The 27635-nt window shown below is 38.5% G+C and overlaps 1 protein-coding gene across 1 annotated transcript in view; it reads left to right on the forward strand.

Moving 5' to 3' along the window:
• The window catches only part of DGKQ (diacylglycerol kinase theta), a 108970-nt gene that overhangs the window by 15929 nt on the left and 65406 nt on the right, over positions 1 to 27635 (forward strand). Inside the window, exons 3-6 of the mRNA XM_074229990.1 lie at positions 8038 to 8137; positions 19837 to 19922; positions 20562 to 20687; positions 24361 to 24514. Of these exons, the coding sequence (XP_074086091.1) occupies positions 8038 to 8137; positions 19837 to 19922; positions 20562 to 20687; positions 24361 to 24514 (466 nt within the window). The remainder of the gene's footprint in view (positions 1 to 8037; positions 8138 to 19836; positions 19923 to 20561; positions 20688 to 24360; positions 24515 to 27635) is intronic.

The following is a 27635-nucleotide window of genomic DNA, read 5'->3' on the forward strand; positions in this document are numbered from 1 at the left end:
TTCTATTATTTTTGAAGTCAAATAAAACTTGAATTGTGGTCCTGAATTTTCTTAGTAGGATTTTAATTGGGCATTGATGGGTCTGTGTTAACTTCTAGTGGGTTTTGGGGTGTGAGAATGGAAGGGGAATGTCCCAAACTGAAGAACTGAATGGGGCTATATGCTTCTTTCCCTCCAGTTCTTTGTCATAGTCCTATCATAGAAGATCTAGAAGGGAATTTTGTGCAGTTGTCTTAATCTTTTTTATATTATGAGCCTCTTTGGCATCAGATAAAACCCATGACCCTTCTTTCTCAAAATCATGTTTTAAAATACATTAAAAATATATGGGATTACAAAGAAATTATAATGAATACTATTGAAATATGTGTAATAATATGAAAAAATGTTGAAATAAATATGATTTTTTAAAAAAAGTTTACAGATTTCTGGGTTAAGAACTCTTGGTGAGTCTCATAAGCAATTGAAGAAGGGAAGTAACTTGTCTGAGGTCTGCTGTTTTAACAGCAAGAGTGAGACTTCTTTCTGATTCTGATCACTTTATTCTGTCTCAATTCTCAGATTATTCTGAATTCTTCATAATTGTTGTGTTTTTTTAATGCGCTTATTGGAATACAATATAATGGAATGCATATTATTATATTACTGCACATAAGGGATTGTAATTTTCCATTACATTCATGAACTGTTCAGCCATTCCCCAAGTGACAGGTTACCAACATTTTTTGTTTTTATAACCACAAAAAGTGCTGCTAGAGAAATTTTAATATACATAGGACCGTTGTCTCTGTTTTTTACTTCCTTTAATGCTAAACACTTATTTCTCTCCCCCTTCCCACTGTGTTCGGCATCTCCCATCTGTTTGGATAGCAGAGGACATAGGTTAGCCTCCCTCAGGGACTTACTCCTGTTGCCCCAAGATCCACCCAGGCCCCTGTTATAGCTCCTTATAGGGGAAGCAAAGTAGTTCAGTCAGGAAGGACCTGTCCAGCTTCAAATACTTATCTGCTGTGGAACCTTGGACTAATCAGTTAAAACTCCGATTTGCCTCTGTTTCTTCAGCTGTGAATTGGAGATAATAATGGCAGCTCTTCCCAGGCTTGTTATAAGGATCAAATGAGATAATAATTACAAAACGCTTATCACAGTGTCTGGCACATAATGGGTGCTATATTAATATCAGCAATCGAAGATGGTGATGATGATAATAGGTACTATATTAATATTAGCAGATGACAATGATGAGGTGGTAGTAGTGGTGATGGTGGTGGTGGTAGTGGTACTCCTTAGATCCTTGGGGAGCCTGACTGTCTTCAGAATCATCCAGAAGCCTCTTAATCCTGTCCTCAGGATCTTCCTTGGCTTTAATCACAGAAATCTATCAGTTGGACCCCTTTGAAAACATTTTTCCAGGTGACTTATTAATCAGTTTTCTTCTACTGATTCAGTGATTTTTTTTTAGATTTTTGCAAGGCAAATGGGGTTAAGTGACTTGCCCAAGGCCACACAGCTAGGTAATTATTAAGTGTCTCAGACCAGATTTGAACCCAGGTACTCCTGACTCCAAGGCCGGTGCTTTATCCACTACGCCACCTAGCCGCCCCCCAGTACGCCACCTAGCCGCCCCTCAGTTTTCTTCTATTTCAAAATTTTTGATCCTATTCTTAAATCCCAAGTAAATTGGAATTTGAGGTCATGGAATCTCCCTGGTCTCCCTGGTTTCCTAGATTCAAAACTTGAAGAGTCCTTAGGGATCCTCTAGCCCAGTACCATTATTTTACAGAGGACTAGTGGCATAAGCTAGACTGGTGCCTTGGTCTTCATACTCCCAAGCCTTAGGCTACCTTCTCTGGTTCTCCACAGGTGGGTGAAAGTTATGTAATGACTTCCTGTTGTCTCCCAGACAGTGTAGCTGGAACCCTTTGACTGGACCATGCCAGGCATAGGAATGACCAGAGTGCAGAGTGTGTTGGCATTAAGCACCTACCAGCAAAACCCTGTGTTGCCAACCAGGATCAAAAGAACATTCTTTCTGAATCAATGTGGGCAGATCTTAAACTTCATTTGTAGAAGTATAGGATCTAGAACAAGGGAGTTCTAGAACACTGACTTCAGCTCTGGTTAGAATATGGTTTAAAGTATAGTTTTTAGTTCTGAGTACTATCTTTAGGAATGGCATTGACAAATTGGAGCAAATCCAGAGGAAGGTAGCCATCATGGAGAGAAGGGGTCACTATCTGAGGTAGGTAGTGCAGTTATCTCCATCTGATTGATTAAGAGAAGTCCTGAGAGATATGTTAATTTCCCATATTTACATAGTTTGTTAATAGAAAAATGAGATCACTCTTTATATTTTTTATTAGTTCTTGAGAGTGGAGGAACTTATAAAGGCAGGATCAGGAAAGCTTAGAACTCCAAACAAGATCTGATGTCACCTTAATTGGAGCTTCAGCACTAGAGCTATGACCAAATGGACAAGGACCAGGGCTATCAGAGCTGCCACAAAACTCAGTTCTTGGGCCACTTGTGGGTTAGCTTCTGACTGTACCTCCTTCCTAGCTGTCTTGGAAATTAATTTATATGTGTGTTTAATCTTTCTGGGAACTAAACCTATGTCTTGAAGTCCTTGCCATCCCTACTTCCCAGCACCTTGTGGGTATGGTGGCACACAATTGGGTAATCCCAACTCTGGTAGGTTGAGACTGGTGAAGCTTTTGAACTTGGGAGTTCTAAACTACAGTGGACTATGATGATCTGGTATCTGCACTAAATTTGGAGCCTTTTGGATATAGGTCATGGAGGGTGAGAATTGGAATGAGCATGTCAAAGTTCCTGTGTCTGTAGAATGGGATTGGACCCATGAGTTATTCCATACAGTTTCAAACTGAGCAAAATAGGAAGACAAGAATTTCCATACCAGTATTACCCTTCATTATTTCAGGATCCTGTGGAATTGAGGCCTCAGTAATCTTAGAACTTGCAAACTTATATGTTTTGCACTCTTAATCTATTGTGATTCAAGTTCCCTGTTTGTTGAGGTAAAGGCACCTTTTTGATCCTTGTTATCCCTATACTGCTAAATCCTGTTACTTCTCAGGACTTTTCCTCATCTGCCATTCCCTGATCTTGTACCTGGAGGAACCCCCTTCTACTAACAAATTTCCTGTCATCCTAGATCTTTTCATTTCCATATTCTTTCTACCTTATTGCACTTGGAAACAAGGATCTCTTAGATGGTAGTCTAGACCATCTTTGTCAGAACTCCTTCTCTTATGTCTCCCAACACACTGTCCCAGCCATCACTATCAGCATCTTCCTTCTCCTATTCCATCCATTATTCTTTGGCCAGAATTACTCACTAACCTCCCTTTTTAGAGTTTTTTTCCTTTTAATCTGCCAGATCTTTGTTGCCATAATCAGCTTTTGTCCAGACTATTCACATTTCCTTTTTTAGTAGTTCAATTCCTTGAGTCTAGGGTCATTGTTTGAAAGGTTAGCGGAGTAAGGTAAAGGTTTTGGTTTTTTTTAAAGGAGAAGGGAGTCTAGGTCTTGTTTGTAAGCAGTAGGTGATTAGTAAGGGAGGGAGATACTGATGAGAGACAGACAAGGAATGACTAGAAGACAAATTCATTAGAAGTGGCCTGAAAGGCATAAGTTGGAAAAGCTGACCTTGACTAGCACTCATTCTTTAAAGTCTAGAGAAAATAAAGTGAGGAATTTAGTGAGGCAGAGAGGAGAGAAGGGAGGATTAGAGATTTTGAAGAGTGAGGAATTTCACAATTCAAAAAGTGGAGCTGGTTCTTGGTATGGGGTGATGGTGAGATGTAAGGTCTAACATCCCTGGCACAGCTGAGGTGAGAGTTGAAGAAACCAGGGAATTCGAGTTTCATATGTAATGAAGTCCCCAAATACAAAATTAGGTAGAGAGAAAGACTAAACAAAGAATTAAATTCCTTGAGAAAGAAGACTGAGTGATCTGGCCATTGACCAATTGTGGCAATCAGGATGGGGTGATAGAGATAGAAAGAACCTCAAAAAGAGGTTAGCGAGTGACTCTGACAAAGGGGAAAATCTGAAAGTGGCAGGCAAGACCAAGAAATATACTCAGGATCTCTTCTTAAGGCCAATATCTGAGTCACACTTCTTTCTGAAGGAATTTTACTATGTTGGCTTGCAGTCTTTCTACCTCAAACCATGCCCAAGTTTTCTGTCCTAAAACAAAACAAAATTTTTCACTTAGCCTTGTCATCCCTCAATAAATTGCCCTATGTTCTTCACTTTTTCATAGGTAAAATCTTAGTGAAATCAGTCAATAAATTAAATACCTGGTATATGTCAGACCCTGTTCTGACACAGTACCTACCCTCAAGGAGCTTAGATTCTAATGGGAGCAATACCATTCACATATAGTTCTATACAAAACACATATAAATAAGGTACAAGATAACTTTCTGTGAGGAAGGTGCTAACTATTAATGGGAAGGGATGGGGGTGGGGAAGAAAAAGCCTCTTGTTCAAGATGGATTTTGAGTTGAGTCTTTCAGGAATCTAGAGATTCCAAGAAGCAGAGGGTGAGAAAGGAGATTAACTGTTGACTTCAAGAATTCAAATTGAGAGAGTGACTGGTGACTTAAGAATTCTAATTTGTCTGGTCAGTAGAGCGAGAGATGTAATAAGGCTGGAATGGGGAAAAAAGATCTTTTATATTCATTACTTTCACTTTGTTATTTCCCACTTATTTGTCAACCCTTTGTAATTTGGCTCCCGCCCCACCATCCAACTGAAGCTGTTCGCTCCAATATCCCCAATGATCTCTTTCTTGACTATATCCAATGATCTTTTCTTAGTCTGTATCCTCTTTGAATTCTGCAGCTTTTGATACTGTTGAACAATTACTCCTTGAGTATAATCTCTTGAATTCATGACATAGCTCTCTCCTTGTTTTCCTCCCACCTACATTTTCTCTGTTGCTTTTACTGGATCACATTTCTTTGCTCTCTCCTAATTGCAAGTGTCCCCCAAGAGTCTGGCTTTTGTCATCCTCTCTTCTTTGTTTTTCTCCCTTAGTTAAATAGCTTTCTTGGATTCAATTGTAATCTCAATAAAGATAATTCCTAAATCTATCAACCCTTAGTATTTCTCTTGAAGTCTAATCCCACCAAATGGCATGGACCACTTGAAGATTTTAATGACTTTCCTATTGCCAGAAGGGTTCAAGAAAAAGCTGACTGGCCATTTTTTAGATATTAGAGATTTGGATGGGTATTGAAATAGATAATCTCAGAAGTCCTTTCCAGCTCTAGATTTATGATCTCATGATATTCTTTCATAAATTCCAATCTCATACTTCCAGTTGCCCATCAGACCTGCCCACATGGATGTTCTGTCAGCATCTTAATATCTAAAACAAACTCACTCTTTTCCCCTCTTACACCTTCCTCTCTATTGAACTTTCCCCATTTCTTTTGCATAATCATCCTCCCAGTCATCTATCCCCTCCCAGGGAGTCCTCTTCAACAAGGGATGCTTAGATGGTATGGTGAATCAAGCTTTGAGCCTTAGAGTCTGAAAGACCTAAATTCAAATCTTGCTGCACCCAAGACATTTTGTAGCATGTGATCCTGGGTAAGGCATTTAATCTCTCAAAGTCTCAATTCCCCCCAGTTGTAAGATGAGGGAATTGGATTCAGTGACTTCTAAGGTTCTTTCAGCTCTCCAACTATAATCTTAGCTCATCCTCAAATCTTATGTCTTCAATCATTTTGTCTTGGTTTCTATCTCCACAACAGCTCCTGATCCATCCCCCTTATCTCTACTTTTAAAATCAGCATCCTATTTCAGGTTTTTATGAGTTCTCACTTGGTTTGCTACATTAGCTGCCTGATTTACCTCCCAGCTTTCAATTTTTCCTCCTCTAGTCCATCTTCCACACAACTGTCAAAATAATCTCCCTGATATATTGACCTGACCATATGGTCCCTGCTCAGAAATTTTCCCTGTTACTGCTAGTATAAAAGATAAACTCAAAAAAAAAACCCTCAAACTCAACTCTAAGTCTAGAATTTAAAGTGGTTTTTTTTAGGTTTTTGCAAAGCAAATGGGGTTAAGTGGCTTGCCCAAGGCCACACAGCTAGGTAATTATTAAGTGTCTGAGACCAGATTTGAACCCAGGTACTCCTGACTCAAGGGCCAGTGCTTTATTAAAGTGTTCTAAACTATGACTCCAACCTAAATTTCTAGACATTTTATATTACTCACCTTTACACATTTTATGTTCCAGCCAAACTGGATGACTAGTTGTTTCCTGAACTTGGTTCCATCTCCTTCCTCCATGTATTTGCTTAACTTGCTCCCCATATTTACAATATACTCCTTCCTCATTTCCATTTATCTTCTTTAAGGCTCTGGTAAGGTCTTCCTTGGTTTCTTCTTGAACTTGGTTTTTGATAGTTCTGTCTCCTCAAATTAATTTGTGTTTAGCGGTGTTCAGGTTGTATCCACCCAGTAGAACAATGGTCTCCATTTAGTGGTTCATGAACCCATTGGGGGTTGAGACAATGTGTCTCTGCTAATGATTCTTTAATGAATCCTAATATAATAAATAATAGCTCAGTTATGTTACAAATATATTTTTGGTTTTGACAACAGACAATAACTGTGTTTTATATTTACAATTATGATTAACTTGGAGGTTTTGTGTCAGAGGTTACTATACCCACTTAATGAATAAATTTGAAAGAATATTAAAAGTAGTATGATAAATTATCCTGAAGATTGGCAATATAATTTTGTTGTTGTTGTTGGAGGGGTTTCAAGGAACAAAAAAAGTTGGGAGCCATTGTTGTAGAACATAAGGTCTTTGAAGGCTGGGGCTGTTTGATTGGTGCCTTTTTATCTGAGCACTGACCATGTAGTAGGTATATAAGAAATCTTTGCTGAATTGGATTGTTGACTTTGGGTGACTCACTTAGTTTCTTTTTCCACATCTTTAAAATATGGCAAACAAGAGGAAACCCTTTGTTCTATAGTCTTCATGAGCTAAAACAGGTGGATATAAAGGTGCTATTCAGAGTCTCTGGGGGGATGGCATCAGAAAAGGGTTCCTTGTTTCAATTAGCTCTTCTGGCTACATCTTTGGAATGGTTACAGTTGTGACATCCATTTCCTGGGGCTATTGTTGGAGAGACATTTTATTATTTTTTTTAAAGAAAGATTTTACTTATTTCGAATTTTACAATTTCCCCCCCTAATCTTGCTTCCCTCCTCCCACCCCCTACAGAAGGCAATTTGTTAGTCTTTACATTGTTTCCATGGTATATACATTGATCTAAGTTGAATGTGTTGAGAGAGAAAACATATTCTTAAGGAAGAAACATAAAGAATAAGAGATAGCTAAATTAAATAATAAGATAACGGTTTTTTGTTCAAACTCCACAGTTCTTTCTCTGGATACAGATGGTATTCTCCATCACAGATACTCCAAAATTGTGCCTGTTCTGTTGCTCTGATGGAATGAGCAAGTTCATTAAGGTTGACCATCACTGGGGAGACATTTTATAAAACTTAGAACTCTATTACAATCATTCAGATATTTTTCTACCTGATGAGAGGCAGTTTAGACTATGGGTCATCCCACTGGATCTGGAGCCAGGATAGCCCTGGAGTTGAGTGATAGGGAGGAGGGGGTTACCTATAGCACCTTCCTTATGGGGTCTTTATAAGGACCTAATGGGGGGGGAAAGTGCATTTAAAAAAGCATTTCACAAGGGCAGCTAGATGGTTCTGCAGTGAATAGAGCACCAGCTCTGGAGTCAGGAAGACCTGAGTTCAAGTCCAGATCAAACACCTGATACTTACTAGCTTTTTGACCCTGAACAAGTCGCTTAACAAACCTTAAAATGATTTGTAGATGTTGGTGGTTATTTTGAATTTTATTTGAATTTTTAGGGCTCTTGGGATTAAAAAGTAGTTTTGCTAAAATTTCCAAAGCAGCAAGATGTCCCTCACTGATGAATGTTTCTGCCCCTCCCTTGGCAGGTTCCAGTTGCTCACTGTTTTGGTCCTCCAGCACACTACAAGAAGAAGTTCTGCATTGTCTGTAGAAAGCCACTAGATTCCCTTGCATTTCGCTGTGAAGGTAACTTTAAAATGGTCTTGAATCATTAATCAAGTCACTTTTATGATCTATAAGATTGTTAGTGTTCACTTACTCTCATTTCTCCTTTTCTAAAAAAAACCCCAACCCTTTTATTGATGCTTTTTTGTTTCTTTCACTTCTTTGTCACCCTTTCCCTCTACAGAATGGAGGAATGGTTGGGGTTTTTTTTTGTCACATGGTATAGTCAAGGCAAAACAAATTGGCACAGTGGCCATATTTGAAAATGTATATCTCTTTCTGCACCTGTGGTCCACCACCTCTCTACTTTCAAAATGCTTCATCTTTAACCCTCTGTTGCCATTATTGGTCACTGTAATGCTCTGATTTGTTCTAGAACTGTTTTCCATTATATTACTGTGGTCATTGTCTTCTTTCTCAGACTATAGCAGAAAGGGTCCTGGTTTGGGAATCAGAAGGGTCCATTTCAGGCCCAGTCTCAACAGTGGATGTTGGACAACAGACCCAAACCAATCTGAGAGAAGGGGAAAGGGTTGGGGATATTCCGAGATTTAGCTCCTGCTGATCCTGTGACTCAGACCTGCCCTGGCCCTGTTCTCTCAGGCAAAGACCTCAGGCTGTTTGAAGCTCAGTCCAGAATGTCTAAGTTTTCCAGGGGCCCACACCACCCAGAAATTGCATGGAAAACCACTCAAGAAAGCCAAACACCTGCCAGAGTCACACTGTTATACCAGAGTGAGACTTCACCTTTGGACTCTCTGGACTTCGCCACCATCCTTTAAGCTGCTCTGTCCTTTTGGCTTCTTTTTCCTGTGGCTGAGTTTCTCTTACAGCCTCCATTTTGAGAAAGCTCAGATTAATCATTCTTTTTTCTCTGGACTTCACCATCATCTTGCCCCGTATATGGGTAACTCCCTCTCCCCTTCACTCTACTTTTCAATTCCCTCTTTTTTTTGAATTTATTTTTTTATAAGGCAATGGGGTTAAGTGACTTGCCCAAGGTCACACAGGTAGGTAATTATTAAGGTCCTCCTGTCTCCAGGGCCAGTGTTCTCTCCACTACACCACCTAGCTACTCCTCAGTTCCCTCTTATATGTTGTCTTCTCCCATTCCATTGCCTATAGGCAGAGTCTTGCTTCATTTGCTTTGGCTCAACTCTTCTGCTTCCATGATTCTGCCAATATTGTTCTTGGAAAAGTCATTTCCTTGCCCAAAGCTTCTGTATCTATGCCTGTAAAATGGGGTTTATGAATACATCCTTGTAGTTTGTTGTAAGTCACAGATAGACCCCTCCATCCTCAGGGTGGGGCAGTATGGACTGGCCTTTGGAATCCTTTCTGACCCTTTGTTGTTGTCATGTTGTATTTATGTAGATATGCACCTTTATAATGACAAAGTCCTTTTCTACCAATTATCTTATGTTGGTTCACATAGCAGAATGGGAGTGCCAGGCAGGGCAATTATTATTGCCTGTTACTTACTGCAAAGGAACCAGATCTTGAGGAAGCAAAATGAGTAGGTTATGGTAGATTTAGATGTTTCAAATTCCTCTGAACTCTCAATTCCATTATCTCTTGATCCAAAGTGACTGTTACCTGAAGTCACACAAAGATAAAGGAAGAATCAATATACTAACACAGATCTTTGACCTTTTTAAATCCAAGACTCTTTCCACTACTGAGTTTCTTTCTTTGGGTGATTTGCTTCTTTATTTTCTCTCCTGGTGCCCTCATCCTTCAGGTGAACCTGTAGACAGGTATGAATCTTAGACTTGGGAACCCTTCAGGATCATTATCCTTTGCTTCTGGCTGCTCCTTCTGAAACCTTTCCTGGGCTAGGAAGCTTGAGTTTAGCCTGCTCATCCCTGGTGTCAGCCCCATAACTTAACACCAAACCCAACTAGGCTTTTTTCCTAACCCCCTAGGATGACTTTCCAATGATCAAAAGTCCTAAAAAGGATAGGAATTGGTAGCTCATAAGAAGAACTATGTCCTTTTGAATCTTCTTAGTCTTATAATGAAGTGTTTACACTCAGTATTATTAGTTAGTCTTGCCTTGGAGATGTCAGTCAAGCCATGAGCTCCTCTGGAGTGGAGATTTCTTTCCTCTAGTAATGCTACAAGTATGTAATTAGACCAAGGTGCCCATCTACTAGCTGTTTGACAATGGACATTTTATGGGCTTCAGTTATTGTCTGTAAAATGGAGATAATACTAGCTAGCATTGCATATCTTGCAGGGCTATTATGAAGATATGACAGCTGAATAAATTTAATTTATTTAGGTACCTGCCATGTATGGAGTTTGGTATATAGGACTGGGAAGATACAAGATGTGGATAGTCTATGATGCCAGCATTTCCTATGTCACATGGATAGCTATAATGCACACTAAGCTCTGACTTTATACTTAAGGTGGGGAAGAGGTGGTTCTTCATGCCAATCATAGCTCTCTTGAGCTACTTGGAAGGCTAAGAATTGATATTCATTGCATTCATCCAGCCTACCACAACTATTGTAACTCAGCATCTAGTCTTCAAATCTGATCTTCCAATGACGCTTCCAACCAAAGTACTTTTACATGGTGGGCAATAAGTGCAAATACTTTCTGTTCCCAGGAAGGGAAAGATAATTTCTTTCTTTTTTTTAAGATTTTATTTATTTTGAGTTTTACAACTTTTCCCCTAATCTTACTTCCCTCTCCCCATCCCCCCCCCCCCCACAGAAGGCAATTTGCTAGTCTTTACATTGGGGAAAGATGATATCTAAACCTCACACCTCCTCTGATGAAGAGGTGTGTAGCTCTTTTCATGAAAATTGTTTTGAATAATATAATAATTCCCATGACCATGATGTTTCAAATTTACACAGAGTTCTTCCTCTTACAAGAGACTTTAGAGGAGGGTCAAAAAATTATTATCCCCATTTTAAAGAAGAATAAACTGAGGCTGAGAGAATTTAAATGGCTTGTTCATAATCCAACAGCTGGTATATAGTATTTGTCTATACTTAGATTCTGACCTATGACCCCATAGCACTCAACATTCACTGCTAATGCATTTTAATAAATTCAGAGTCCATTATACATAGTAGATACTCAGGAAACTTGTGTTCAGATTTGATGTAACAGAAGTCAGATATTCCTCATGAACAGCATTAAAAATAGGGCTCTACTCTTTTAAGTGTATTTGGAAGAAGTTGAAGTAAATCTGACTGAATGAGAGGCAATTAGGTGAGGTAGCAAATAGATTGCTGGGATTGAAATGCAAATCCAGTCTCAGATACTTTATAGCTGTGTGACCCTAGGCAAGTCATTTAACTCTCTCAACCTCTGTTTTCTTAACTATAAAATGGGAATAACAATAGCACTTATCTTCTAGGGTTGAGGATCAAATAAGATCACAGTGATAAAATATTTAGGCACTCTGCTATTTAATTGTTTATTCCCATTTTTCTTCCCCTCTTCCCCTCTGCCCTGAGCTTTAAACTGTTCTGTACAGACAATCTTAGAACTTGGAAGGACTTCAAGAACCTTTTTGGCTAGGATAGGAGTTCTTAGTCATTTTTCTGTCATGGACCCTTGCCCTTCTGGCATTCTGGGTCTGGGGACCTTTTCTCAGGATGTTTTTAAGTGCATTAAAAAAAATACATGGGATTACAAAGGGAGCAGTTGTAGTGAAAAACAGTTGTTTAGTTGTTTTTCAGTTGTGTCTGACTCTGGGACCCCATTTGAGATTTTCTTGACAAAGGTATTAGCACATTTTGCCATTTCCTTCTCCAGTTCATTGTAGCATTGAGGAAACTGAAGCAAACAGGGTTTTAAAGTGATTTGTCCAGGGTCACACAGAAAGTAAGCATCTGAGTTCAGATTTGAATTCAGATCTTCCTGACTCTAGGCCTGGCACTCCATTGATTGCACCACCTAGCTGCTTTTATAATTAGAAATACAATTATCAACACATTCAACAACCAAGTTCACAAACCCTAGGTTAAGGACCATTGATCTTGTCCAATCTGTACTTATTTATACCTTTTCTATAAATGGTCATCTTGTCTGTGTTTGAATATCTCCAGTAAAGGGAAGCTCACTCTCTCAAGATTGGCCACTTCACTCTAATTGTCCTTTCATTGTGTCAAAATCTGCCTCTCTATCATCTTTCCCCATTGTTTCTCATTCATTCTACGCTCTAGGACCAACTGCAGATACGGGAAGACTGCTATTAGATTTCCTCTGAGTCCTCCCTTCCTTACTTCAGGGATTTTCACCTGGTTTTCTTTTACTCTTTTGTGTTATTGTCTTCATTCCCTTAAAATGTTGCACTTTTCTTTTAAGAAAAAAGACACCTGCTGAGTGTCTTTCCCTTCACAAATGAGACAGCTATGCACACAGACACACATACACACACTCTGATTTGAACTGTTTCTGCAAAGATCCCAGTAGGTAAGTTGCTGGACTCAGAGCCAGGAAGACTCAAAATAAAATCCTGTTGCTGATACTTATTAGCTCTGTAGACACATTACTTATAAAATGGAAGATAATAATACTTGTGGTATTATCTTCCTCAAAATTTGTTGTGAAGCTCAGATGAGATTTTGTGAAAAATAAAATGTACTTTCTGGCTTTCCAACTGTGTTTTATGAGTCTTCTCTTTTAGTATTCAGATTCTGCCAGTATAGGATCTGGGTGACCCTTGCTCATTCTGAGTCTCAAGGATGTCTACTGTAAAAGTAAGGATGATCCCAATGGTCCCTTCCAGTTTTGACACCCTTTTAAGTCTAAGATTAAAGTTATTCATGGACACTTCCAACAATAGCATTTACTCATTTGATCAATCATTATTTTTGAGACTCCAGTAAATTGTCAAATCCTGGGCAGCTTGCTGGGTAAGATAAGATGCGATAGGCATGGGCACCACCCAGATAGCTATAATTCACAAAATTGCAATGTCTAAGTCAGAGAGGGGTGGTTGGAGCTGTCCATATGTGGAGGGTACCAGTGTCCTGACTAGATTGGACAGTACGACTGGACTGAGGAGATTTCACAAGCTGAAGAACATGTATGATGTTTTCCCCTTATTTCGTATGTAGGGAATGTGGTTTTTCTAGAAGCAGACCATCAGCATACAGACCCTAGTGCCAAGTGGAATTATTGTTGTAAAGAGAGTGATTCTCAGAGGAGACTCCCCGGATGCCAAGTCATTGCCCCAATCCAAAGTTTGCCTCTAAGTACTGGGTTGATAAAGTCTTGAGGCTAAAAGCTTCCTGTGGTCTCAGATTTAAAGAATCAGTGCATCTTAAGAACATATAAACACCTCTTTTCCAAGGCTTTTGTGCTTCCAAGGGCCGTACCATGAGCCATGTATTCTATTCCACTTAAAAATGGGAATGTTTGTTGAAGCTTTTAAAATAATGGTGTCGAAATTGCCCAACTCATCTGACCTTGGGAATTTATTTCCCGGCATCCTGGGTCCAGTTTCCGCAAGATAGTTCTCACAACTCTCCCTGTGGGTTTCTTCCACTCATTTGCAAATCGCCTCTCCATCTGCCCCAGTTTTCCTGTTGAACAAGACTCTCTTTAGTGCTTATCAGTATTTAAAGGGCATCACTAATGGAATGTGGCAACATCCCCCCTTCATTAGCATAGGGGCTTACAATTCTTGAATGCTTAAATGAATTTCTGTTGTTTCTATGCTAAAATTGCCCTGTTTGTGATTTAAAGACACTTATCTGTAACATCTAGCTAATATATCTATAACATCTATTTTGTTGTGATAGTAATTTATCCTGCAAACATCATGTTTCCACTAATTATGCCCATTAGGAGCCATTGGTCTTTGGGAACAGCCTGGACAGTGCAGGCAACTCAGACATTCATTTATTTAGTTTTTAACTGACTTACTCTTTTCTCTGAAATCAGTGTAGACTTGTGCCATCTCCAGACTGATCTGCCCTCGGCTTATGCCCTAATTTCTTAACCTCCCCCTGAGGCAGGTGGCATTTCTCTTAAGACCCTCTTTATCATCTTCTTTTCAGTCTTCTACTCTGGTTATTATTATTGTTCTTACTATTTGTACTTCATTTTTGAAGAAGACCAATGACATCATAGGGTTGGCTTGCTTCTGAATTGGATTTAAATAAGGCCGAGTTGCATAAAAGTCATCAGCCCGACTTGCTTCTCCTGAGTCATTGAAGTTCAGTGGCAGGACAAAAGTCAGATTGATTGACTGTGGCCCAGGATCCAGTGAATGACCTTGGCCTCTTTCATCCAACCTAACTCCACCCATTCCATAGGGATTCCATAGGGTTTGCTTCAGCCATTTACATGGCCATTAGAACAGATAATTAGTGAGATATATGGGTGTCCTCCTCCACCTGTTTTGCCAGAGAAAAGTCTTCGTATACTTGGAGTAGCCATATCTCTACCCCACCAAGTGGTTCGAAGCCTGTCAGTTACCCTTACCCTGGTTTAGTTCATCTACTGAGATGATTTTGTCAGCTTGTGGCCCCTGAATATGCTATAGCTTTTTGGAGCCTTAGGGGAGAATTGGGGGACTTGTTGGACTCCAAAGGTAAATGAGCTCCTCTGAAAAAGGCTTGGCAACCCTCACATCAGAGGTGCTAGTTGGCTTCTAATATCCCATACACCTCTCTATAATTATTAATTTATTAATCAGATACTTAAGTTCTGAAATATCCTTGGTCATGGGTATTTCCTCTAATAACACAGATTGTGGCTCATCTACAGTTATCCATGTCTTGTGACTCATGTATGTCTCCTCGCAAGTTAACTATGAGAGTGCCACTTATTGCTTTAGGATTCTTGACCTCTCCAGAACAGGATAGGATCTGAGCATACCAGCTCTTATATTACATTGTTATTTTTTTTAGGTTTTGTTTTTTTTTGCAAGGCAAACGGCGTTAAGTGGCTTGCCCAAGGCCACACAGCTAGGTAATTATTCAGTGTCTGAGACCGGATTTGAACCCAGGTACTCCTGACTCCAAGGCTGGTGCTTTATCCACTGCACCACCTAGCCGCCCCTACATTGTTATTTTTTAATCATATTATATCATATATCATCTTTTGTCATATCATGATCCTATATTATCCTATATTATATAACCAATTGGTTGATCCTTGTGTGGATAGCTAACCTCTTTCTCTCTCTCTCTCTCTCATTATTATTATTATTATTATTATTATTATTATTATTATTATTATTTGTAGCTTTTGCAAGGCAATGGGGTTAAGTGGCTTGCCCAAGGCCACACAGCTAGGTATTTATTAAGTGTCTGAGGTCAGATTTGAACTCAGGTACTCCTGACTCCAAGGCCAGTGCTCTATCCACTGTGCCACCTAGCCACCCCTTTCTCAATCATTATTTCTTTGCTGACATCCTTTACATAGCTTTACCTTCATTAGTCCTTTTTTGTTGTGGGATCCAATAGAAGAAAGTAAAATGCTCTCAGAGAAGTCTAGTCAAGGGCTGCTTGGGAACAATTATGCCTCTGTAAAGAGAAATAATATTCTCATTAATGAATTGGATGGATACCTATCAAATTTGCAGATGACCCCAAACTGGGAGGGAATAGATGATTATAGAATCATAGATTTAGATCTAAAAGGGACCTTAGAGACCATCTAGTTCAGCTTCCTTGTTGTAGAGATGAGGCCCTAGAGATTAAGTGATTTGTTCAGGATCATATAACTAGTGAGCAGCTGAGGCAGGAATTGAACTAAATTTCTTTTTATTAACATTTTTAATTAAAGTCTTATATTCCAAATTCTTTCTCCCCCAGTCTCTCCCCCCCCTCCTGAGATGGTAAGTAGAGATAGGTTATATATGCACAGATATGTATAACATTTACATAATAGACATGAACAAAAAGATTCAAAAGAAAAAAATGAAAGTAAAAAATAGCATATGTCATTTTGTATTCAAGCAAGTTCAGTTCTTTGAAGGCAGATTGTATACTTACTTCATCATTAACCCCTTCTGATTGTCTTGGAGCATTGTATTGCTGAGAATAGCCAAGTTATTCATAATGCTTCATCAAACAGTATTGTTTTAACTGTGTACAATGTTCTCCCAGATCTATTCACTTCACTATGCATCAGTTAATATAAGTCCAGATTTTTCTGAAATCATTCTGCTTTTCCTTTCTTATAGTATAATAATATTCTATTATAATCATAAATAACAACTTATTTAGCCATTCCCCAATTTATGGGCAACCCTTTGATTTCCATTTCTAGGCCACACAAGTCTTTTTAATTCCAATTCTCTACTTTCTGTTCTATCCACTACTCTCAGTGTGCTTGGACATAATCAGAATGGGAAAAGAGAATCCTTAGATAGATTTCAAGGAGTCTGTGAACTTGAATGAGGGAAAAATATTGTAACTTTCTTTTTTTTAATTAAGTTGATTTATTTTTATTAAATTTTTGAGTTGCAGGTTATCTATCTCCTTCTCAGCCCTGCATTTCAGAATACCAATATTTAGATATGAATATATATGTAGTGCCATAAAATACATACTTCCAGTTCTTTCTCTGGAGGTTGATAGCATTTTCCTTCCTGAGTCATTTATAGTTGATTTGAGGGTTCTATTACTCAAAATAGCTAAGTCTTTCACATTCCTCTTCCAACAATATTGCTGTTACCCTAAACAATGTTCTCTTGGTTTTGTTCTTTTCACTCTGCAATATTTCGTGGGAGACTTTTCCATGTTTTTCTAAAACCAACTTGCACATCATTTCTTTTTTCTTTTCTTTTAGAAAGGAAAAAACATAAGAGAAGTTTTAAAAAAGTGAACCTAATATCCATTCAGATTCTATCTTTTGTTTTGTTTTTTTCTTCTCTGGATGTGGATGACATTGTCCATAAAGGGTCTCCCAGGATTGGCCTAGTTCTCTGAACTGCTGAGAGGAGCTGCATCCATCATAGTTGATCATAACTCACAATGTTGTTAATGTGAGCATTGTTCTCTTGTTCTGTTCCCTTTGTGTCAGTTTGTGTAATTCTTTCCATGCTTCTCTTAAAGTCTGACCATTTTTGGTTTCTTATAGAAGAATAACATTCATATACCATGACTTGTTCAACCATTTCCCAGTTGATGAGTCTCCCCCTCAATTTCCAGTTCTTTCCAGAAAAAGAGCCTGCTTGTCATTTCCTACAGCACAGTACTATTCCATCACAGCAACTTTATTTAAATAAATTCCAAGTGAAATTAAGCATTTCCTTCAATTATTTAGAAACATGATTCTGAGAAGGCTTCCCTAGACTATCCAAAGGGAGACCAGCACCCACTCATACAAAAAAGGTTAAAAACCCCTGGGCCAGAAGAAGTTCTAAGATCCCTTTCAATCAAAATTCATCATCATATGATACAGTCATAATGAATTTTTGACAACTTCAAAAGATGGGCTGAAGCAGCAATTTGGTGGTTCTGGTGATTGTGAGACTGGCCTTTGAGGCACTCTGACTGAACTATCCAGGATGGAGAGAAGAAATTCACAGGGCTATTGTGTCTGTGAGAATAGCTCCTATTTTTCTGTACCTTGGAAAAATTATTTGGGGGTTCTGTAAAGAAGTAGGATTGCTGAGGATCTCTACTAATTTTATCTGTTCATAGAATGTAAGAATAATTTTATATGTCTATGTGAAGATATGTATGTATTTATATATATGCATAATCTATGTATATATGTGTGTCTGTATGTGTGTATACATGTATATGTATACAAATATACCTATTTATATCTAATGGTAACCATCTTTAGAGCAGAGGATGGGGAGGGAAGGAAAAAAGGGAAAAAGAAATTTACATGATAATTTGTTGTCTTTTTGGAGGAAATATCAAGTTGTCCATGGTAGATTTGCAATGATCTCTTTAGTGTGTTATGGAAATGCTTGTTTTGTTCCCTGAATTGTAAACAAAATAACTTTTATTTTATTTTATTTTTATTTAAGGCGATGGGGTTAAAGTGACTTGCCCAAGGTCACACAGCTAGGTAATTATTACATATCAGAGGTTGGATTTGAACTCAGGTCCTCCTAACTCCAGGGCCAGTGCTATCTTAACTGACCAAAAATAATTTTTAAATTTTTTTAAAAAAGGAATGGATTAAACAAAATATTGAAGTAAATAGATATTTTTCAAAAACTTCCTGGGATTGACTCCTACTGTCAACTGTGTAATGCAGCAGACCTTTGATAGTTTTGATCAAGTCCCCCTTCATAAGAAATTATAAGAGAGACAGAGTCTAACAGTGCCTCATCCTCCCATAGTCTCATCCTGCCTCAATAAATGCAACGACTTTTTCTGAACTGGGATGCTTCTCTGCCCATTAAGCTTTTCCTTTTCTCTCAAATCCAGAGGGTCTTAATATTTTTGTATCATGGAAACTACTTCCCACCCGTCTGAAAATAACTTTTTAAATGTATAAAACAAAGTCCATAGTATTACAAAGGAAACCAATTCTAGTGAAATATAAATATCAAAATACTCAAAAACAAGTTTATGACCCCCAAGTTGAGGATTCTGACTCTAAACTCTTATAAAAGGTATAGATTTAGGGAACTTAATGGGGTCAAATAGGAATTCCCACTTTTTCAGCCTTCTGCCAGAAAATGTAAAAGGAGATGTTAAAACTAAAAAACATACAATGTGTGGGTGTGTGACCAGGTTGCCCTGGAACGGAAGCTTCCTAAGAGACAGGGACCAAGTGGCATCTGTGCTTTCTGAGAACATTTAGCACATAGTAGAGATTTAGAAATTGGTATGAAATAGTTGAGTCTGACTTCAGAGTTAGGAGAGACTTCTGGAATGAAACATGTAAGGCCTTTTACAGCATCTTGAGCTCTTTGACACAGAGTCATTGAATTGAGAAGTGGAAGGGACCTTAGAGACCCTGTTTCTCATTTTGTAGGTGGAGAAACTGAAGTTCAGAGGGATAGATGACTATTTCTGGAACCTGGGTCTCCTGACCTTCAGTTCAATGTTTTTTTTTATCTACATCAATTATTTCCAACCATTTTGAGAAAAGGGACCTCTTTTTAATCTTATAATTTTGTGGGTCCTCCCCCTGTACACAAAATGGTATTTGCTATTCTTTTTTTTTTTTGATTGATTGATTTGAGAAGATACACTATCATTTCAAAATGACAAATAACTCCATAGTTCATGGGGAAGGATGTGGTGTTCTGTGTACCTGAGTGTTTTGTCTATGCTTCTATGTGAATGTTGATCAATTCCTAGTAGGGATCATTTCACCTTCGCCCATGTGCCCCCAACATGTGGGAGAGCTCCTGGAACATAGACGCTTGCTTAATAAATATTTGTTGTTTGAGTGATACACTCTTCAACAAGCATCGCCTTCTATTTTCTGGCTCAGGGATCAATCATTTAGGGGAATACAGCGGAGGCTATGCCTTGGAACTCTCAGGCTAGAAGGGCTGACAAAATGTATATGCTGCTAGTGTTATCCTAGTTCAATGAAGAGAAATGTGTAAGAGAAGTGGGAATTATTGGGGAGGGGGGTTGGAGAGCAGTTTAGGAGGTGGCACTTGAGCCAGGACCTGAAGCAGTAAGATTTGGTAAGATTTGAAGCAGGGATTTGATGGATGGACTCAAGTATAGAGGCAAGCATGAGTCAGGTGTTCTTGGTGGGCAGAAGAATGGAAGTCCGTGCATCTGAATGAAATGTTTTTCCTCCCTTAGTTTGTGAGCTCTATGTGCATACCGACTGTGTCCCCTTTGCCTGCAGTGACTGCCGCCAGTGCCATCAGGATGGCCACCAGGACCATGTAAGTGACTTCAGGGACCTCCCAGATGACAAATGTCAGAAAAATGCCCAAGTGTGGGAGACGGTGAGGGGAATGTTCTTCCCAAATGGAGAAAAAGGGCAGCTTTGTAAAGTTCAGCTGATTTTGGAAAATCCTTCCTTGGCTTCTATGTACCTGCCTTGGAGCCTTGGGGAGGCAGGAGGAAGAAGAGACTTGGGTCCTGCCCTCAGGGAGCTCCTAGTCCTGGGTTTAATTATCATCTCAATCCTGCAGAGACCTCACAAATTATATAGCTCTATTCACTCCCCTCAGTTTCAGTTCTTCCTCACCTATTGACTTTTGGGCATTTCAGACTGGATTTCTTAGAACATCTCCAACTCAACAAGTTCAAAAACCTTGAACCTTGACCTTATTATCTTTCTCTCTAAGCTTTCCCCTAATTTCTGTCAAAGATACATCAAACTTCCAGTTTCCTAAGTCCATAACCATGACATCATTCATTAGATTATAAGCTCCTTGAGGGCAAGAATTGTCCTTTGACTCAATTTTGTATTTAATAATATATTTATTTAATTGAGAATTTCAAGTCCTCTATGATTTGACTTCTTAGGGTTTTGGTTTTTTAAATTGATTTACACTGTCTCTGATCCCTATTTTTAGGACACATACCATCATCATTGGAGGGAGGGAAATCTGTCATCCAATGCCCGCTGTGAGGTGTGTAAGAAGACCTGTGGGTCCTCGGAGGTGCTCTCAGGCATGCGGTGTGAATGGTGCGGCATTCTGGTAGGTTCCTGATCCTTCCAATCATCAAAGCAATTAATTCTTCCCTGATGGTCCTTTAAGGACAAAACGCTTTGCTTACAACAAGCTTGGCTAATGTCATTTTAGGTGGTCAGTCTGTAAACATTTATTTTTTTGCCAGGCAGGCACTATGCTAAGAGTTGGGGTTACAAAGAAAGATAAAAGCCAGTCCCTGTCCTCAAGGAGTTTATAGTCTAATGGGTAGAGGGGGAGACAGCAGATGGAAGGAAGCATCATGTTGTGGAAAGAAACACTGGAGTCAGAGTCTGAAGACCTGGATTTGAATCTCAGATTTGCCATTTTTATCTGAGGGATCCTAAGCAGTTCATTTCAATCATTTAGGTCCCAGTTTCCCTGAGTAAAGTAATGAAATTGTAGTAGACCAGGTTCTTAACTTGGGATATATGAACTTAAAAAAAATTTCAATATATTTTATATCTATCTATCTATCTATCTATGTATCTAATTATATGTATATTATATATTTAAATAATTTATATTATATTTCATATTACTATATATATTATATGTGTTTACATATTATTTATCTATAAATTAAAATATTCGACTTTATCGATAGCTATCTTTCAATATACTTGGCTTCCTTTGTTAATCCTTTGTGTTTTGTTTTATGCATTTAAAAACATGATTCAAAGAAGGGGGTTCATAAGCTTTATCATTTTATCAGAGATCTTTATTGTCAAGTCCAATTCTGTAATCTTAAGGCATTTGTGAATTAATACAGTGGAACCTAAGGAAGAAACTAATCAAGACAGAGCGTTCTTCAGTGTAGTAGGATCATCTTGCATCTGCTGTATATATCTCCTTTAAGTGAACAGCAGAACTCTTTGTTCCATATCTCTCAAGCTAATATATCAAACTTAATTCTAAGTAGCTTTAGGTACATCAGGAGTTTAGGGACCTTTGTAAAATAAAAGTCTCATTCCCTTTGCTTGGCAGTGGAGGCTATCTCCAGACCATCATTGTTCTACCTGTCCAGGTGATTTCACAGGACTCCCCTCCTTTCACTCTATACTTCAGTCAAGCAGGATGACTATGTCTCCTGAAGGTGCCTGGTGCTGTTTTCCCCTGCCTTTGTTTATCATAGTCTCCATGACTAGAATGCCTCCTTGGCCACTGAATGTCTATGTACTCTATAAAACATTAAAACCTTCCTTGATCTCCCTCTAACTATAGTAATATTCTCCCTTAAACTTCACAAAGTACTTGTTTTGCCCTGTTCTAATGTCCTTATCATGGAATAATGTACATTATAATGGTTTGTGTTTCACCCTGTTAGACAATGACCTCATTTTACCCCAACACATACAGTAAGCACTTAATAAATGCTTATTGAATTGAACCATAGTTACTTATCACCCCAGTATTGCCATTAGATAGAGAATCAGCCACAGTGGGATGGTTTAAGAAGGAGGTTTTTTTTTTTTATCAAATTCACAGCATTCTCTTAAGAGATATGTGAATGAATGATTTACTGAATTCTTTGGCGTGATGAGTTCAGATCCTATCATGTTAGTCTTAGATCAGAGTTCTTTGGTGACTGGTTTTGTCCTTAAGGGGAAATTGACTGCAAATGAGATAATGTTTGTGTGTGATGTATTCTGGTACATAGTAGGTACTTAGCAAATGTTCCCCTTTGCTTTCTTTAATGGCAGCTTGTGCCCTAGCACTGGACAGAGACCTGTCTCCTGTATTCACCTTCCTCTACAACCTTCCCAAGTTTCCCTGATGCTTTGAACTTGTACTAGGCTGCTTACAGGAGGTGTCTTGCCTCACTGACAGAAAATCCTGTTAATGAAATCTCTTCCCTTAAAATTCATCAAAGATCCTACAGATCTTTGCAACAATTTGTTAGTTAGCCAAGAAAGACTAGTTATCTTCATTTCATTGCAGTGTGAAATTTATTTGCTCTTATTTAGTTATCAAATTTCTCCAGAGGTACTTTTCAGGTTTTCAGTTGTTTAGGGTTTAGACATAGGGTTCTGAGACCTCCATCTGATCTGGCAGCCCCTTGGAGAAGAGGTGTTACTAGAATGTGGCTATCCTCTGACCTGTGACATAGTCATCCCTGCCCTACTTAACTGTTCTTTGCACTAAAAACTTCAGGCAGCTGGCAACTGAAAGCACATGTCTTATGTGAGACTTATGTAAGAATATACACACAGGTGAAAGGGTATTCCAGGAATTTTACTATGCCTAGAACCATACTGTATCTCCACAAAAATTTTCATCTAGATGATTATCTTTTTAAAAAATATCAATAGTATTTTATTTTTCTTCCAATTACAATTAGAGATTGTTTTCAACATTCACTTTTGTTCTCCTTCCCTTTAAAAAGATAAGCTTATAGCTGTGTGACCTTGGGCAAGTCACTTAGCCCCATTGCCTTGCCAAAAAAAGAGATAAGCATGGTCAATCTAAACAAATTATCATATTGACCATGTTCAGAATTATGGATCTTGTTCTTTATATATAGTCCATCCCCTCTCTGAGTAGTATCCTTCATCATTGGTCCTCTGGTATTATGATTGATCATTGTATTGATCAGAGTTCATAACTTTTAAAATTGTTCACCTTCATAAGGTTGATATTTTGGTATAAATAATTCTGGTTATACTTTCTTCATTCTGCATCAGGTCACATAAATCTTTCTAGGTTTTTCTGAAACACTTTCCCACAGCACAATAGTACTTCATTACATCTGTGTACTGTAACTTATTCAGTTATTCATTTGATAAGCACTTCCTTAGTTTCAAATTCTTTGACACCCCCAAAAGAGCAGCTATAAACAATTTGGCACTTATTTTTTCTTCTTTAATTTGCCTTTTTTCATAATCTCTTCAGGGTATAGACCCAGTATGGTATTTCTGGATCAAAGGGTATACACATTTTTATTGCCCTTTGGGCATAATTTCAAATTGCTCTCCAGAAAGGTTAGATGAGTTCACAGCTCCACCAACAATGTACTAGTGTACCAGATTTCCCACATCCCTTCCAACATTGTCCTTTCTGGTCATATTGGCCTGGTACTATCTTTTAACAGCAAATAGATAAGAGATTTTAGTGTTGATCTGATGTGTTTATTAGTAAGAATAATAAAGATGATGATGATGATGATGATGACAACAGCAATAAAGGCATTTCTATGTTCCTTTAAGGCTTTATAACCTCTTTATATAGATGATCTCTTGGTTTCCACAACAAACCTCTGAAGTAAGGACAATTATTATCTCCATTTCACAAAACTGAAGCTTGGAGCATCTTGGAGCAAATAAATGTCAGAGGGGGAACTCAAAACCCAGTTGTCCTGACTACAGTATCCACTATGCCATCCTATTAGAAAGGCAATAAGAAATAATCTACTCCAAGCTGTCCATTTTACAGAGACCTAGTGAGATTGTAACCTCATCAAGAACACCCAGATAGGAAATATTGAAGGTGGGATTTGAATCCAGGTCCCTCACTTAAAATATCTTGGACTCTTTCCTTGCTCTCCTTACCCTTTTTTTCCCCAGCTCTTCCTCTTTTCTGTTTCTTCTTAATACAAGATTTTCCCATTCAGTCTTTCTCTCAGTGTTTAGTTTGAGTCTTTGTTGTAACTGTTGTTTGTTGCTCTGGTTTGATTTGATTCTAGGCTCATACCTCCTGCTATGCCATTGTGACCCCCGAATGCACGTTTGGCCGGCTGAAGAACATGATTCTTCCCCCTAATTGTGTGCGCTTGTCCTCTCGAAATTTCAGCAAAATGCACTGCTTCCGAATATCAGAGAGCATCCATATGGATCCAGGTATTGGAGGAAAAGTACAGTCTTTTTTCTTTCTTTTTTTAAAAAAAATAAATAGTAACTTCTAGAAACCCTAGAACTGATGAGTTGGAAGAAACTCAAGAGGTCATCCTGCCTAGCTCTGAATCAATGAGCAAGCAACACTGTTCAACTTTTGGTAACAAAATGGGGACCCTCATTTCATTGCTCATTTATAGAATCTACTAGGATGATCAAATGATTTAGAGTGGAAAGGGATTCTAATTTAGACTCTAAGAATGTGTCTCTGTGTGTGTGTGTGTGTGTGTGTGTGTGTGTGTGTGTGTGTGTATTTTGATATTTGTTATTCAGTTGTTTTTTCAGTCCTATCCAACTCTTCATGACCCCATTTGGGGTTTATTGGCAAAGATGCTAGAGTGGTTTGCCATTTCCTTCTCCAACTCATTTTACAGATGAGGAAACTGAGGAAAACAAGCTTAAATTTGTGTGACTTACCCAGAGTCACACAGTTATGAAGTTTCTGAGACCAGAATTGAACTCAGATACATGAGCCTTCCTGATTCTGGATCAGCACACTGTACTACTTAGTGACCTTTAATATTTTGATAACTGTATTTCAATATAATTCTTTTCTCTGTAATGTTATGTATTTTATTTTATGCATATAGAAACATCATTCTGAGTTGTCCATAGACTTCATCTGGCCTGCCAGAGGGGATCATGACACAAAAAATGTTATGAATTCCCAATGTAGTCCAGTCACCTTATGTCATAAGTGAAGACATTAAAGTTTAAATAAAACAACTTGTATAATGTCTCTGGTTACCCAGGAAATAAAGAGTAGAGTTCAGATCTGTACACTCCAAATTTAATGCTGTTTCTATTATTCCAAATTTCTTTTCTTGCATCATTACTAATTGAATTAAACTTTAATTTAAAAATCACCATCTAGGGGTGGCTAGGTGGCGCAGTATATAAAGTACCAGCCTTGGAGTCAGGAGTTCAAATCTGGTCTCAGACACTTGATAATTACCTAGTTGTGTGGCCTTGGGCAAGCCACTTAACCCCATTTGCCTTGGGAAAAAAAAACCTAAAAAAAAATCACCATCTAACATTAATTGGTCTCTTATTGTTTACCAAGCACTAAGGATGGATAGAGGCACAAACATTATCCCCCATTCTCAAGAAGCTTATACTCTAGTCGAGAGTGCATCTAAAAGGTCTTTCTGTTACCCATTTATCCAATGAGAGGCTTTACTTGGTGCTCTCTCCTTAAAAATAAAGCCTAGTAAGCCCAATGGTTGAAGATTGTTGCCAACCACCTTGGTTCTCAAAGAGGACCAATGACATCAGGAGGGGATAGCTTAAGTGAATTTGATTTAAGACAGGGCTGACTCTCTCTACTCCAGAACCACTGGAGTCCAGTTTCAAAAGATAGATTAGGATGACTGGTAATAGCACCAGATAGATAGTTGAAGACTGTGATTTTCCTTCTTTTAGGTGATACTTGATCCTCTGGGAAGACAGAGCCTTGCTTTGGAGCAAGGGAGTAATGTTAAAGAATCCAGTTGCAATAAACATTTATTATTCACCTACACAGCAGAGAGAAAAAAATGAAAAAATGGCAAATCTCAATCTTTCAAGGTATTTGGTACCTGCTAAGTGGAGATGTTACATGTACACAAATCTGTACTAAATAAAGTAGAAGATAATATAAGCAAAGGAGAAATTATGAAAAGAAATGCTTTGTAAGCTCCATAAATGTGAGTAGTAGCAATAGTTGTCTTCCCAACAAAGTGTTCTGGGAACTTTGAATGTGCCAGGTGGTATTTTAAGAATAATGACCTGGCAACTCTATGTTAGAGGGACTGGAGAGGGAAAAGACTGGAGGCAAGGATGCCAGATAGGAGACAGTCACAATATTATGACACAAGTGGGAGAATTAGGCAAAGTGCTGGCAATGAGAACAAAAATGAAGGGATGGCTGGGAATGACTTGATAAAGAAGGAACGGCCAGGACTCAGAGATCTTGGGGTCAGAGGAGAAAGGTGAGGATGACCCTAAGGCTTTCATGTTTGTGTCTCTTCACTGTAGATTGTTAGCTCCTTCTGGGAAGGGTTTAACACAATTCTTAGCACTAACAATTGCTTCTTATATGAATTGATTAATAGAGCCTAGGATAACAAAGTTCCCAGTCTGAGTGACCGGGACAATAGAAGTGCCAGCCATCCTTTGCATGGGTGCTGCCTGATGAAGTCCGAGCCAGGGAATCTGTCTGAGCAATGGAGCGCCATCCTGGTTGGGAATACATAGACATCAGTGGAGACAATATCAGAGTGGCAGTCAGACTTGACTAGGTTGTAATGATGAGTAGAGATGTGATATAGAAGGGAGGGTGCTGGATTTAGAGCTGGAAAAATCATATTTCAGTGTATTACTAGCTTTGTGACCATAGGTGCATTATTTAACCTCTATGAGCTTAGGGTGTCTCATCTGAAAAGTGAAGATAGTTATTTCTGTAGTACCCACTTCACAATCTTATGAGGCTCAAATATATAAAAGTTCTTTGCAAACTTCAAATTTCTTATTATGATTACTCTGGATTCTGCCACATATTATCAATAGAATTTAGAGCTCTAAGGAACTTTTAGAGATCTTAAATATCAACTTCCTCATGACATGACTGAGGAAACTGAGGATGCAAACTTGCCTGAGGTCACACTAGTCATAAATAGTACAGCTAGGATTAGAACCCAGCTTCCGAACCTCTAAATTGGAGGCTCCCTTTATTATCTATAGACCATGCTTTGCTGATTTGCTAACCATGGGATTATGAATAATCACTTCTTTCTAAACCTTAGTTTATTTATTTGTTAAATGAGGATGATAATATCCCCTGTCCTTTCCTGATCACAGCACTGCTTAAGGATCAAATGGGAGTATAAATGTATTGGAAAAGAGATGTTCTCTGTCCACTGCAGGGCTCTGAAGCTTGACAGCTAAAGTCGAATCCATTTGAGAGGAGGGCTGTGGAGTGAGGGTGGAGAAGGCAAGTGGAAAAAGAAAGGGAGAAGGAATGGGGGCACCTTGGAGAGGGCTGTTAGGATGTTCAATGACTATGACAGTGGTGGAGACTTGACCGATG

The sequence above is a fragment of the Macrotis lagotis genome, chromosome 3 (assembly GCF_037893015.1).
Source record: "Macrotis lagotis isolate mMagLag1 chromosome 3, bilby.v1.9.chrom.fasta, whole genome shotgun sequence".
NCBI classification, from domain to species: Eukaryota; Metazoa; Chordata; class Mammalia; order Peramelemorphia; family Peramelidae; genus Macrotis; species Macrotis lagotis.